Raw genomic sequence first — 15,670 nt, forward strand, 5'->3', positions numbered from 1 at the left:
GAGGACGATGTCCAGCCTCTCAGCAGGGAAGAGATGTCCTCCAAACCCCTGTGGGAAGAAGGAGGAGCGAAGACATGCCTCACTGAGTGTCCCAAGGGTGCTGCTTAGCTGAGCAGCAAGGGCAGCTCTGGAGAGAGGGCCCTCGGGGGAAGGGGTGAGGATGGGGCATATGGGGCCAGAGTGCTGGCCCTGCAGGTAACCAGGGCTTGCTGGTGGCCAGGAGGGTGGAGCTGCTGCCGGGACACAGGGGAGCAGCCTTCGCATAGCCCCAGCCTGGGGACAAGAGGAACCCTCTCAGCAGGGCGAGTGAGGCCGTGCCAGCCCCACCGGTTCTGGACCCCTTTGCTCACACGAGATGCCTGCTGATGCTGCGGACAAGATCCCCAGCAAGGCCAGAGCTCATTACCTTGGCAATTTCACACGGAGTTGATATTATAGAAAATGGAAGTTTTGCATACTTCAATTTCTTGTGTCTCTCTGCATATTTTACCATGTCCGCTCTCAATATGCATTCTAAACAGGGGGAAACAGCGAAGAGTCAGTAGGGAAGAGCAACTTTGCCAACAAGCTTGCCAAATGGTGAAAAGCACTTTCACTAGGAATGGCTGAGGAGGGATGCTCAGACCCACGGCGAGGAGAGTGGTGGGCAGGGATGTAAAGCACAAGGTGAGGAGTGCTGGGAGCAAGAGGGACCTCAGGGATGATGCAGAAGGAGGAGAAGCAATGGCGTTGGGTGCCGTGGGGGTAGCAGCGTGTCACAGACCCCCTTCTGCTCGGGGTCAGGATGTGCAGGAAGCCCCCTGACACCTGCCTTTAAGACGGCAGGGAGCAAACAGTCAGGGAGCATTCTGGAGGGCGTCACCATCCCTGGTGATGCACGGCTGGCTCTGCTGTTCACTCCTCGGGGAAGAAGCGGTTTGGGAAGTGCTCATCGATCGATGGCTTAGACTGGGGGACACCACAAAACAGCGTGGTAGGTGATCTGGGGAGGGTTGGGAAGCACAGCAGCGGAGAACTGCTCCTGGACGGCAGGTGCTCCTGGACGTCTAGCTTCTGTGGAAAACGATAGCCAGAATGCTGCGGGAAGCTGCTGTGAGGAGCAGAGGAGGCCAGGGAACCTGGCAGAATTCCGTGGGCAGCCTCCACCAAGCACAAAAACAATCCTTCACAGTACTCACAGAATCACAGAATTTCTAGGTTGGAAGAGACCTCAAGATCATCGAGTCCAACCTCTAACCTAACACTAACAGTCCCCACTAAACTCGGGGAAAACAAGTAGACAAATCAGTAGATGTTTGTTTGCAGACGGACGCTGCCCACCACACCTTCTTACCTCTTCCTTTTCTGATGATTTTGTATATGTGAGAAAGAGTTTCTAAAGCTGTGAATCTGTGGTGGTTTTACCGTACTGGGCAACTAAACCCCACAACCGCTCTCTCACTCCCCCTCCTTTAGATGAGGAGGGGGAGAAGTAAAGCAAAGAACAACTCACGGGTTGAGATAAGGATAGTTTAATTAAAGGGAAATAATTATAATAATTAAATAAAGACTACCATGAACTAACAATTTAACTAAGGGGAAATAAAAAGGGAAAGGGGAAAGGGAGGGGAAAAAAAGGAAAATAAAAAAGAAGGGAGGAAAACAAACAAACAAAATAAATGAAGGCTATATGGAAGTGCAGAGGAAAGAAATTACTCTCTACTTCCCACAAATGAGCGATGATTGACCACGTCCTTGAAGCAAGGCCTCAACGCACGCAGCCGGTGTTCGAGAGGAGGACCGACGTCTTCCAAACGAGAGCCCACCCCTCCCCTCTTCTTCCTGTTTCCACCTTTTATTGCTGAGTGTGACATCACATGGTATGGAATATCCCTTTGATTGGTTTAGGCCAGCTGCCCTAGTGATGTTTCTCTCCTCACCTTTTGCCCACCCCCTAAGAGGGTTAGAGAAAGGCCTAATACTGTGCCACTGCTGCTCAGCAGCAGACACAACACTGGTGTGATAACACTGCTGTTCCAGCTACAACTGCAGAGTACGGCACTGTATGGGCTGCTGCTGGGAAAGTTAACATTCCAGCCAGACCCAATACAACCTCCACCCCTTATTCCATAACATTTGTGTCACACTCAGATCCCCATACTTTAGCATACAAGCATCCTCATCATTATTCCTTGTCTTTTAACAGGACAAGGATTTAATAGGACAAGATTGATAGGCAGGTGTATCTTCTCATTCCATAGGTCTTTCTTGGAAAACGTTCATAAGAACTGTTGATGATTAGGTCTTCATCTGCCAAAGTGGCCACTCAAGGCAGGTGGAGTTGGATGTCTGGACGCGAGCACCAGCTTAGCTCAAGTCCTTGTTGCACTGCCCGGCTCCTTGCAACGTTGACCTGTCGTTGATCCTACAGCATCTTCCTACAACATATAACTTAGATTACAGATTAGTTTTCTCTCAGTGTCAAATCTCCTTGAGGCACACACTTGATATCCCCATTCCTTTGCATGACCCACCAGGTATACCCTGGTCCTTGGGCGAAGACAATCCCACGAGTGGGTTTGCCTTTTCCCGAGGCAGGAGCAACCCACACTGCCTTCCCCATCCACCTTCCTACATGCACTACGGGAACTTTAGCTCCTTTCACAGTGTGTAGGGGTTTTGTTTCGGCAGGACCAGCACGGCTGTCAGACCCCCTATTGTTAACTAGCCAAGTGGCTTCTGGTAGATTTGTGTCCCATTGTTTCCATGTCCCAGCACCTAATGCTCGTAACATAGTCTTTAACAGTCCATTGTACCTCTCAACCTTCCCAGAGGCTTGTGGGTGATAAGGGATGTGGTATACCCACTCAATACCATGCCTCTTTGCCCAGGAGGTAATAAGATTGTTTCGAAAATGACTCCCATTGTCAGACTCAATTCTCTCTGGTGTACCATGACGCCACAATACTTGTCTTTCCAGGCCCAAGATAGTATTTCGGGCCGTGGCATGGTTTACAGGGTATGTTTCCAACCACCCAGTAGTTGCTTCTACCATGGTGAGTATGTACCGTTTGCCTTGGCGGGTTTTTGGAAGTGGTCCAATATAGTCAATTTGCCAGGCCTCACCATATTGAAACCCTAGCCATCTCCCCCTGTTCCAGGGAGATTTTACCTTCATGGCTTTCTTGATTGCAGCACAGGTCTCACACTCATGGGTAACTTGTGTGATGGCTTCAATGGTCAAGTCCACCCCTCGATCACGAGCCCATCTGTAAGTGGCATCCCTCCCCAGATGTCCTGATGTTTCATGGGCCCATCGAGCTACAAACAGCTCACCCTTACGTTCCCAGTCTAGGTCCACCTGAGCCACTTCAATTTTCGAAGCTCGATCCACTTCTTCGTTGTTCCGATGTTCTACAGTAGCGCGACTCTTGGGCATGTGGGCATCTACATGACGTACTTTAACATCCAGGTTTCCTACCCGAGCAGCAATATCTTGCCACAGGGTAGCAGCCCAGATAGGTTTACCTCTGCGCTGCCAGTTGTTCTCTTTCCATTGCTGCAGCCACCCCCACAGAGCATTTGCCACCATCCATGAGTCAGTATAAAGATACAATACTGGCCAATTTTCTCTTTCGGCGATATCTAGGGCTAGTTGTATGGCTTTTACTTCTGCATACTGACTCGACTCACCTTCCCCTTCCATGGCCTCCACAACTCGTCGTATGGGATTCCACACAGCAGCTTTCCATTTCCGATGACTCCCTATCACACGGCAGGATCCGTCAGTAAACAACGCATACCGCTTTCTGTCCTCTGGCAACTCATTGTATGGTGGTGCCTCTTCAGCACGGGTTACCTCTTCTGTTGGTACTCCGAAATCTCTACCTTCCGGCCAGTCCATAATCTCTTCCAGGATTCCTGGGCGATTGGGTTTTCCCATTCGAGCCCGCTGTGTAATTAGCGCTATCCACTTACTCCATGTAGCATCAGTTGCATGGTGTGTAGTGGGAATTTTCTCTTTGAACATCCAATGTAACACAGGTAACCGCGGTGCCAAGAGGAGCTGTGCCTCTGTACCCACAACTTCTGAAGCAGCTCGAACACCCTCATATGCTGTGAGTATTTCTTTTTCAGTTGGGGTGTAATTGGCTTCTGATCCTCGATAGCCCCGACTCCAGAAGCCCAGAGGTCGGCCTCGAGTTTCTTCTGGGGTTTTCTGCCAAAGGCTCCAGGTGAGGCCATGCTCCCCAGCTGCAGTGTACAGTATATTTTGCACAGCTGGTCCAGTACGGACAGGCCCAAGGGCTACTGCACGAGCTATTTCTTGTTTGATTTGTTCAAATGCCTGTTGTTGCTCAGGGCCCCACTCGAAATAGTTTCTCTTTCGAGTCACTCGATATAGAGGATTCACAAGCTGACTATAGCCTGGCACATGCATTCTCCAGAATCCCACGAGGCCTAGGAAAGCTTGCGTTTCTTTTTTGCTAGTTGGCGGAGACATTGCTGTTATTTTATTGATCACATCCATTGGAATATGGCGACGTCCATCCTGCCATTTTACCCCCAAGAACTGGATTTCCTGTGCAGGCCCCTTGACCTTGCTCTGTTTAATGGCAAAACCAGCTTTCAGGAGAATTTGGATTATTTTCTTCCCTTTCTCGAAAACTTCTTCTGCTGTGTTGCCCCACACGAGGATGTCGTCAATGTACTGAAGGTGCTCAGGGGCTCCCCCTTGCTCCAGTGCAGACTGGATCAGTCCATGGCAAATGGTAGGGCTGTGTTTCCACCCCTGAGGCAGCCGATTCCAGGTGTATTGGATGCCCCTCCAAGTGAAAGCAAACTGCGGCCTGCATGCTGCTGCCAAAGGGATGGAGAAAAATGCATTAGCAATATCAATTGTGGCATACCACTTGGCTGCCTTTGACTCTAGTTCGTACTGAAGTTCCAGCATGTCCGGCACTGCAGCACTCAGTGGTGGCGTGACTTCATTCAGGCCGCGGTAGTCCACTGTTAGCCTCCACTCGCCATTAGACTTTCGTACTGGCCATATAGGACTATTAAAGGGTGAGCGAGTCTTGCTGATTACTCCCTGACTCTCCAGTCGGTGAATCAACTCATGGATGGGAATCAGGGAGTCTCGGTTGGTGCGATATTGCCGTCGGTGCACCGTTGTAGTAGCAATTGGTACCTGTTGTTCTTCAACCTTCAGCAATCCTACAACAGAAGGGTCTTCTGAAAGGCCAGGCAAGGTAGACAGCTGCCTAATCTTTTCTGTGCTCAAAGCAGCTATGCCAAAAGCCCACCGGTATCCTTTTGGATCCTTGAAGTACCCTCTCTTGAGATAGTCTATGCCAAGGATACATGGAGCCTCTGGGCCAGTCACAATGGGATGCTTTTGCCACTCATTCCCAGTTAGACTCACTTCAGCTTCCAGTACAGATAGTTGTTGGGATCCCCCTGTCACTCCGGAGATACAGGTGAGTTCTGTCCCTTGGTAGCCTGATGGCATTATGGTACATTGTGCGCCAGTGTCCACTAAAGCTTTGTATTCTTGTGGTTCTGATGTTCCAGGCCATCGGATCCACACAGTCCAATAAATCCGGTTATCCCTCTCCTCTACCTGGCCAGAGGCAGGGCCCCTCTAGTCCTGGCTGGAGCGTCTGCCACTTAATTCTTGCAAATGAGAGGTAGAGGTCTCTTCATCAGGGTCAAGAATAACATCAGCTCTTCTACTGCCTCTGGGGTACTGCCCCATGGAAACTGGAGCAGCATTTCTCTTAGGAACCCCTCTTCTTGCTGCTGTATTTCCTTTCAGTTCACGTACCCGAGCAGCTAGGGTTGAAGTAGGTACACCATCCCATTTCCTCATATCTTCCCCATGGTCACGCAGAAAAAACCACAAGGTGCCACGTGGTGTACGTCTTGGGTACTCTCTCTCTTGAGCGCGCGAATGCTGATTCTTAGTGGCTGAAGTATCACTCTGTCTAAATGAGGGGGAATATGCTCGTTCCACTCGTTCCACGAGCTTGTCAAGTCCTTTAGACAGTTTCTCCACAGCTGAGACACTGGACTGTAGCGGAGCAGAGAGATTGTCTTCATATTTTTGAAGCTGGCAGGACATATCATACAATGTTGGTCCCCTCCCCTCATCCCAGTTAATTGATGCCAGGGTACTGGCATGTGCTGGTGGTGCACTCCGCACAAATCTACGCCACATGGATGTTGTGCACTGGACTTCATCGGGGTCTTGAGGTGTCTGGGCATTGTCCAAATCACTATAAATCATCTCCCGCACAGCTAATTCCCGCAGATGCTGGAGACCTTTATCTATAGTGGTCCACTTGCCTATTTGATATACAATATCTTCCTTATGGGGATATCTTTCTCTCACAGCCACCAGGAGTCGTCTCCAGAGGCTGAGGGCCTGTGCTCCTCTCCCGATTACTTTGTCGATTACCCTTTCTCTAGAGAGGGATCCCAGCTGCTTGGCTTCACTGCCTTCTAATTGTAGGCTATTGGCCCCAGCATCCCAGCATCGAAGCAGCCAAGTGAGGATGTGTTCACCTGGGCGTCGACCATAATCCTTTCGTATTTCTCGCATCTCACTCAGGGATAAGGATCGAGTGATTTCTGATTCCTTTATGATTTCTGTCTCGTCTTCCTGCTGTTTTTGTGATGGCCCTGCTTTAGAGGTGCTTGCCATTTCCCCTTCTTCCTCCTCCTTAGGAGAGCCTTCTTCCCTTACTAAACGAGCTGACCTCCGTTTCCATTTTTTTGACTTGACTATGGGGGCGACTGATACCATAGTTGGTTGGTCTTTTGGGTCAGCCACATCGTGTGTTACTTGGTCATCAGATTCAGAGACTTCCTCCCTCTCTTCAAGTTGCTGGATGATGTTAAACAGTGTTTGATAGGAATAAGCCAGGACCCAGCACAATGCTGCAAGCTGTCGTTCTCCGGCATTATCAGGGTCAGGACATACAACTCTCAAACATTCTACTAATTTTTTAGGATTTAGCACTTGCTCAGGGGTGAAGTTCAAAACTATTGGAGGAGACACTCGTGACAGGTATCTGCTAACATCATCCCACATACCTAGCCACTCACCACAAGACTGTTTCGGGACAGATTCCCAAGTAAGTTTTCTAAACAATCGACTAATCTTAGAGAGAAAATGAAACTGGTTGTTCAGAATTAGAAATAGCAATACATGGGTTACAGATGGATCTTCAAAATACTCCCAAACGGTTGTAATTAGCCCACTATGAAAGGAGGGAAAGGTACCATTCTTAATATTATTAATAAACTGGTGTCCAGATGAGAAAAGGAAGGCAGTGTAGTTCTGAATATTCTCTGAAAGATAGTTTCCATGGGACCCAAATGATAACAGTGCAGAGCCTGAATTCCAGATTAAAACCAAGGTCAGTGCTTGGCAGCACAGCGAATTAAAAAAAGTGAACACAGATTGTAGCACTTTGTCGGATCGGATATATAGGAGAAAGGAGAATATGACACGGATTGCATGACATAGGAACAAAGCTATTATTATTAACAGGGCAATGTACATGGTTACTAGCAAGCAAGCGTGTTAGTTATATGCGTTTAATCAATTCTATTGTTATCTCAACCCTTCGAGCCCCACGTTGGGCGCCAAAAAGGACTGTGGTGGTTTTACCGTACTGGGCAACTAAACCCCACAACCGCTCTCTCACTCCCCCTCCTTTAGATGAGGAGGGGGAGAAGTAAAGCAAAGAACAACTCACGGGTTGAGATAAGGATAGTTTAATTAAAGGGAAATAATTATAATAATTAAATAAAGACTACCATGAACTAACAATTTAACTAAGGGGAAATAAAAAGGGAAAGGGGAAAGGGAGGGGAAAAAAAGGAAAATAAAAAAAGAAGGGAGGAAAACAAACAAACAAAATAAATGAAGGCTATATGGAAGTGCAGAGGAAAGAAATTACTCTCTACTTCCCACAAATGAGCGATGATTGACCACGTCCTTGAAGCAAGGCCTCAACGCACGCAGCCGGTGTTCGAGAGGAGGACCGACGTCTTCCAAACGAGAGCCCACCCCTCCCCTCTTCTTCCTGTTTCCACCTTTTATTGCTGAGTGTGACATCACATGGTATGGAATATCCCTTTGATTGGTTTAGGCCAGCTGCCCTAGTGATGTTTCTCTCCTCACCTTTTGCCCACCCCCTAAGAGGGTTAGAGAAAGGCCTAATACTGTGCCACTGCTGCTCAGCAGCAGACACAACACTGGTGTGATAACACTGCTGTTCCAGCTACAACTGCAGAGTACGGCACTGTATGGGCTGCTGCTGGGAAAGTTAACATTCCAGCCAGACCCAATACAGAATCTGATGGAATCTTTGTCACTGGTGAAAATGAAGAGGATGCCCAGCAGCTGTCCCAGGATGGGGATGTAGAGCTCTGTGGGCTCATCATCGCTATAGTTTTCATAGTCATCTGTGATCTGGGTGAGGAAGGGAGGAGAGACAAAGGGCTTAGTGGAGGCAGAGCCGGTCCCTGAGAGAGCACGGCCTGGGAAGGGAAGAGCAGGGGCGAAGGAGGGACGAAGACCCTCGATTCACGGTTCTGAGGCACTCACGTGCATCGAGGCTTGCCTCACAGGCACCCCTGAGTGGCAGGATGCTCTGGGATGCAGGAAAGGGTGGAGGGTTCGTTGTGCCTTACCTCGGCCTCAAAATACAAATCACCCAGCCTCTCAATCATCCTCACAGCTCTCTCACGCACAGCTGGGTTTTTGGAGTGGGCAAAGTGCAGCAGCGCCTGCGAGGAGAGAAGTTGCTGGGTTGACAGTGGTCTGCAAATGAGACCTGAGAGGATTCTTTGGAAATTCTTTGCAAATGCCAAACCTTCAACATATTCTCCAACTCTGTGCTGAAACTGGTGATGGGGAAGTTGCGTACGAAGGCCGCCAGCATGGTGTCCATGGCTTTCATAGTCTGCAGGAAGGACAGAAGAGCATCGAATTATTTCTGTGGCCCTCCTCACCCCCAGGAGCTGGCTCTGAGCCCCTCTGGAGTTCAGGGGTGGCTTTGGGGCTAAAAAGCTGCTGTGTGCAGACCTCCTGCAGCACAAGATCAGGTCGGGGAAGGGGAAAGGGTGAGGCTGGGAAAGCAAATCTGGGCCCCGGCCCTGCACTGGTCTCTGGTTGTGTCAGCACGGGGAAGCAAGGCAGCAGCTCAGCAGGACTGGGGGTGCTGGTACCTCACCCAGCACATACCTCAGTGAAGAGCGCTCTTTCTGTCTCTGGCACATCTGACTCGGGAGGCAGAAAGAAGATGCTCTTGCAGCACACAAGCAGGAGTCTCTTCTTTTTGCCACGCAGTGCTGTCGGTACGGTGTTGCTGAAGGAGAGAGAGAGAGGAGCCTGTTGGACGCAGTGCCTCGAGGCTTATGAAGGAGGACACGGACCTCCCTTGGCCAGGCATCCCTGGGAGGGACGGGCAGCCTCCCTGCCAGCTTCAGGGCCACCAGGACATTGCCACCAGGGGCTGGGCACGCACCTGAGGAGGGCGACAGTCTCCATGGCCTTCTGCCGGAATGCTGTGCGCAAGCTGTCCACGGGCTCCTTTTCCAGCAGCGCCTGCAGAGCACAAGCAGGATGAGACCTTGGAGCCGCCGGCACCCAGCAGCAGCAGAGCCAGCGCTGCCCCAGCCCTCGCCTCCCAGGGGGCTGGTGCCGGGGGGCCTTGCCCCTTCCCCAACCCGCTGCGCATCCTCTCACCATGATGTTCTCCACCAGCTTATGTTTGCTGCAGAAGCCATGCAAGTTCATTGGCACACCCCTCTCTGTGACACATCTGCACAGATCGCAGATTTTGCTGAGGAACAGCATCTTCTGCTCCTCGTCGTCCTGGCAGCCACAAAGACACCAACAGAGCATTAGGGGGACACCCACGGCCAGCAGGACCAAAGCCTTGAGGGGTCTGGGGCTGTGTGGGACCCCTGGAGGGCAGCGCCAGGAGCACAGCTGTGATGCAAGCGGCTGCCATTACCTTTTCTGTGCCTCTGACATACGCCCTGATGAATTTCACGGCCGAGTCTTTGCACAGTTTCCATGCCTTACCTGGAAAGGAGGAAAGCAAAGAGTGCTGCAGAGAGGGGCTGAATGCAGGGGTGAGGAGAGGAAGGGCCCCAGCCCCAGAAGGCCGTGGGGAGGCCGCGGGGATGCCCAGAGGCTGCAGCAGCTCCGCTGGGAAGAGAGGCTGAGGGAGCTGGGCTTGTGGAGCCTGGAGAAGGCTGCGGGGGGACCTTGCTGCGGCCTCCCCGTGCCCAAAGGGGCCTCCAGGAAAGCTGGGGGGAGATCTTCATCATGGACTGCAGCGACAGGACAAGGGGTGACGGCCTTAACCTCAAAGAGGGCAGGTTTCTTTCGGACAGGCAGGGATTTCTCTCCTTCACGCCCAGGGCAGTGAGGCCTTGGCGCAGGCTGCGGTGCCCCCTCCCTGGCACTGCCCACGGCCAGGCTGGGTGGGCTTTGGGCAGCCTGGGCTGGGGGGAAGCATCGTGATCGCCGAGGTCCCCCCCAGCCCAAAGCGTCCCGGGATTCTGTGGTGCTGCGGAGGAAGCTCGGCCCCGTCAGCCCAAGCGCCGCTTTACCCAGGGAAGGAGTCCTGGAGTCAGGCAGGGGTCTCTGTGTCCCCAACCCTCCCCACCCCATCCCGAAGACCCTGACTCACTGGGATCCAGCCACTGTACGTCGTCCTGGCTCTCCTCTACCTGGCTGCTGCCCGCTGCCTGAGCAATGGCCTCTGCCGGGCTGCTGTCCTCTTCCGGCAAAAAGGCCTCGACTGGGGTTCTTTCCACTGCCAGCAAGCTGTCCTCTGCTGGCCGGTTGCTGCCCTCAGAAGACCAGGTCTCCTGCCAGGCCAGCCTGGGCTGCCTGGGGGGCATGCCTCCCTCCTCATCCCCTTCAGAAGCAGCCTCTGGAGTGGGAGAGTTCTCAGATAGAAACCGGCATCTCCTCTGGGCGGGCGGTTGCGGCATTGTGGGACGTGGGCTATGCTCGGGGACTCCTCGAAGGCCCTGTGCTCCTGCCCTGTCTGTCACTGCCGTGCACCGACACTGAGGGTCCGAGCCACGGCTGCGCTCTTATAAGGCGGAGCCCTGGGATGTCACCAAGTGACGTCACAATGGGTGCCACTGTGACACGCGCCTGGGCTGGGTGGGCACCCATTGTGACGTCACTTGGTGACACCCCAGGGTGCTGCCTGACGCGAGCGCAGCCGTGGCTCGGACCCTCAGGCCCTGCTTCCCAGGACGTGGCTGAACACCGCTCGTTGATGGGAAGTAGAGAATAATTTTTTTTTTCCCTCTCTCCGTGCTCCCGCGCGGACTGATTGTTTCTTTTGTTTCGTTTTTTTTTTTTTCCTCCCCATTCCCTTTCCATTTAATTAAACCTTTCTCATCTCAAACCTCGAGTTCTCTGTGTTGTATTTTCTCCCCCTTCCTCTTTGAGGAGAGGGGGAGTGAGAGGGCGGTTGTGGTGGAGCTCGGCTGCCCACCTGAGTAAAACCACCACACTTTGTCCCAGCAGCTGCGGTGCCTTGTGAGGGGCTGGGGCTGGGGTGGCCGTGCCCAGAGCCCTGCAGCAGCCTGTGGAGGGCATTGCCCTGGGGCCAGCCCAGCCTGGGCTGCTGGGCTGGGCTGGGCTGGAGAGAGGGCAGGGTGGTGGGGAGAGGTGGGCAGGGGCCGGGCTGGGCTGGGCAGTGCCCGGCAGAGCACTTTGTTGACTTTGATGACTTTCACCTATTTCTTTGAGGACTGTAGACACCCGTCTCTGTTCACCACCTTGCTCTCATCCCAGCATTTCCATCATTTCACCAGTGTCTCATCAACCCTCCCCAGCTGCTCTTTCTCACACAAAGCCATGCTCTGATCACAGACGCTCTTTGGGTGACCTCTGGCAACGCAGCACAACACTCTGAGGGACAGTTCTTCCTCCTCGTGGCCAGCACCAACATTCCAAAGTGCACTTTGTGGCAGTTTTTTCTCTCCTACTCTTTTCTACTACAAAAGAAAGCTCCATCAGGGTGGAACCCCCTCCTAAAGTAGGCATCCCAATCCATCAGGCTCCTTGCGGCCTGTCAGCCAACCAGACAGAAGTCACCACACCAGCATCTTCCAAGCCATGGGCCTGCTGCTGTCCAGTCATGGACTCAAGCAGAAGGGACAGGACAACCCATATGTGGGCCTTCTTTCTGCATGGGTCCTCCTGGGTATGTAGGCAGAGGGGATCCCACAGTCAGCATGCCAGCCAGGTGCCTTTTGCTGGCCTACCAGGGCCACTGGCAGATGTCAGCCGAAAAGTACCGATCCCAGCTCTAAGTCAAGGGTGACCTGCCACCTACAGACTGAAGTGACCTCTCAGTCCCTTTCTGTGACATGTTCCTGCTGCTGCCCTATCTTCTGCAGGGACAGAAGTGACCTTACCGTCACTGCCACAGTCACATTGCTCCTGCTGGTGCAGGACTTCCTGAGGCAGAGCTGAGCTCATCAGAGCATTCTCCCCTGTCTCCTCCTTGTGGCCCACAATCTGATGAGATCCATGGCCCCTCACATTCAGCTTTGAGTGCCATGACTGCAGAGCAACCTCATGGTTCCTGCCCTGTCCCAAGGGATGACGGGCCTAAAGTTAAGGCTTAGTAGAGGGGCTGAAGGTGAGGAGGTTAATGCACAGGAACAGGGGTTTTGGGTGTTAGGTGTTCATGTATATGACTAGGGACTAGGGCCCACCTTACTGGGTTAAAGATTAAGCAAAGTTTGAATGGGAATGTTTTGGTATTCTTATGTGGGTATCAGGTCTGTGTTTAGGGTATGGACAAGCTTTGTGGTTTAGGGTTTTGTTTAGGTCTCTCAGGCAGTTTTCTAGGGTTAAAAAGAGCATTTTAATGCTAGTGTTAAGGTCAGGGATCAGAGTGATTAAGAGAGTAAAAACAAGGGGAAGGGGCTATGTGATGAATTTTGGCTTCAAGGGATGCGTTGAGGTCAGGCATTAGAGTAGTGGATTCCTGACAGTGTGTACAGTAGCATTTAGGTTTAAGGATTAATGTTGCTGGTTAAAATAGGGCAAGGTCTTTACATGACTCTTTTAAGTCAGTGCTACAGCAGAATCAACATTGCCTGAACCTTCTAGCCTCCCAGAAATCATTGATTCCTGCTGGCCTCTTCTCTCTCCCAAATCTCACATTTCTCCTGGCCAGGCTTCTTCTGACCTCCCCATATCAGTCATCTTCTTAGGGGTAGTTTTCTGATGGCTTTCATGATCTCACAGTGTCTGTCTTACCTCTGTTGGCTACTCCTTTCTTAAGACAGACGCAGCACCGAAGCCAGGATGGAAAAGAACATAAAGGCTGCAGGAACACCCTGCACAATGTGCCCTGCAGCTCCGTACCACGCTAAAAATTTGTTTCCTGCCTCCAACTTTTGGATATAGAATGGCTCCTATGCAGCCAGGGTAACTTTTTCCAGGCCCTCGTGCATGGTTCAGTTTACCCCAGGCATCTTGGAGGCAGTGGCCCCCTCTGTGTTGAAAACTGAAAGCAGTCCTGAAGGATGACTTCAGGCAAAAGCTGACACCTCTGACATGACAAGCCCTATCCAAGACCTCTTCCTTTATGGGGCCTACCAGGTACTCGGAAAGAGCGGATCTCACAAACTACAGGCACAGCAAGTGCCTTCTGCTTGCCTTTCAGGTACTTTTGCAGATATGAGCCTAATGGCATAGATCCCAGCCAGGAGTCAAGGGATGAGCTGCCAGCTATTTCTCCAAGAAGCCACCTCAAAGGCCATTTAACAGCCATTCACTTCCTGCTGGACTTAGAATTTCTGAGGCACCACCGCCTCATAATATCATACCTACAAAACACCCCCTTTTTGGCCTAGGACCTGCCCAGGTAGAAGTGATCTGATTGTGATCCTTCAAGCCCATGGCACTGCTGCTGGGCTCCCAGACCCTCTGATGCATGTGAACCAGTTCCGTGCCAGTTCTGGGAGGTGCTAGGGCAGGTGGGACCTTGCAGGCAATGTTCCAGCCCCATGACTGTTGTTGGTCTCTCAGCTCCTTGCACACAGCAAAGATCACTCTGACATCCAGATGTTGTGTGCCTGAAGCTGGCCTAGAAGACACTCTGGGAAGCGCCCTCCCAGCCCCTGCCCCAGCCCGAGCTGGCGGTGCTGCTCTGCAGAGCAAGGGGGCTGTGGTGCCCAGGGCACGGGGACACTCTGCAGGGCCATGCTGGGCAGGCTGGGAGGCAGACCCAGCTCATGGGGTCACTGTCATTGCCCAAGGCTGCAAGGAATCAGTCACCAGCCTCCTTTGCTGGGGCTACTGCGTGTCCTGGGGCTGCAGAGCTCTCCTCTGCCTGTTGGCAGCAGCTTGAGCACTTGAGCTCTGCTAAATTCACCTTGCACAGGCTCATGCTCTGCGGGCTCCACCTGTTTTATGGGCTCATGCTGCTCCGGCCAATACCCTGGACTCTGCTGGCAGATGCTAATTCCCTCTGCAAGAAACATTAACCTGCCAGCAGTCCCAGCACAGCCCCACAACAGCACTGGCACCAAGCTCCAGGAGCAGCCGGGCCTGGCCCCACCAGCAGGAGAGGGCGGCAGAGGCAAGAGAGCAGCTTGGCATGCCCCAAGCGCTGGTGCTCCCTGGCTGTGCTGCTGGAATGGGACTCTTTTCCTCTGCAAATGGGCACTGCCCCAGCAGAGCCAGACCAGGTCTCAGAGGAAGGACATCAGACAAAGAAGGCAGTGTAGGCTGTTTTATTTCGTTAAAAGTTCACAGAGACCATAATTCCACATGGACAGAGACTCAGTACATACACTAAACACACATACAGAATTGGGAGTGGGACAAAAATGACATTTTATTGGGCAACCTAAACTGAAAAAAAAAAAAACAACAACAAAACAAAACACAAAACTAAGTAATACCAGTACTAAAAATACACACTCACACACACAAAAACAACAAAAAAGGGAATATAGGTTGTTCTGTGTAAGTGATATTCTGAGTAATCTGCAGAAACAGACTGTGAAATTATTGCTTCCGAAGCAAATCAAGTCATCAGTTTCCACAAGGCATTCTTGAGGTCCTTGTTCCTCATGCTGTAGATGAAGGGGTTCACTGCTGGAGCCACCACCGAGAATAGAACGGCCACCAACAGGTCCAGGGATGGAGAGGAGATGGAGGGGGGCTTCAGGTAGGCAAACATGCCAGTGCTGACAGTCAGAGAGACCACAACCAGATGAGGGAGGCACGTGGAAAAGGCTTTGTGCTGGTCCTTCTCAGAGGGAATCCTCAGCACAGCCCTGAAAATCCGTATATAGGACAACATAATGAAAACAAAACAAGCAAAGATTAAAGAAAGAGTAAATAAGAGTACAGCAACTTCCCTGAGGTAGGCATCTGAGCAGGAGAGCTTGAGGATCTGGGGGATCTCACAGAAGAACTGGGCCACTGCATTTCCAAGGCAGAGGGACAGGGAAAATGTATTGGCAGTGTGCAGGACAGCATTGAGAAAGCCACTGCCCCAGGCAGCTGCTGCCATCTGGACACAAGCTCTGCTGCCCAGGAGGCTCCCGTAGTGCAGGGGCTTGCAGATGGCAACGTAGCGGTCGTAGGCCATGACGGTGAGGAGGGAATACT

General features: G+C 51.9%; 1 protein-coding gene across 1 annotated transcript; it reads right to left on the minus strand.

Annotated features, from left to right (window-relative positions):
- Window positions 1-501: 501 nt before the first annotated feature.
- LOC140000865 (maestro heat-like repeat-containing protein family member 1) lies at window positions 502-11,004 on the minus strand. Its single transcript, XM_072031835.1, has 8 exons — window positions 10,973-11,004; window positions 10,698-10,855; window positions 10,014-10,084; window positions 9,743-9,871; window positions 9,522-9,601; window positions 9,239-9,362; window positions 8,686-8,781; window positions 502-513 (listed from the first exon to the last, which is right to left on the minus strand). The coding sequence occupies exons 1-8, from the start codon at window positions 11,002-11,004 to the stop codon at window positions 502-504; spliced, it is 702 nt and encodes a 233-aa protein (XP_071887936.1).
- Window positions 11,005-15,670: the final 4,666 nt, after the last annotated feature.

The sequence above is a fragment of the Anas platyrhynchos genome, chromosome 34, assembly GCF_047663525.1.
Source record: "Anas platyrhynchos isolate ZD024472 breed Pekin duck chromosome 34, IASCAAS_PekinDuck_T2T, whole genome shotgun sequence".
NCBI lineage: Eukaryota > Metazoa > Chordata > Aves > Anseriformes > Anatidae > Anas > Anas platyrhynchos.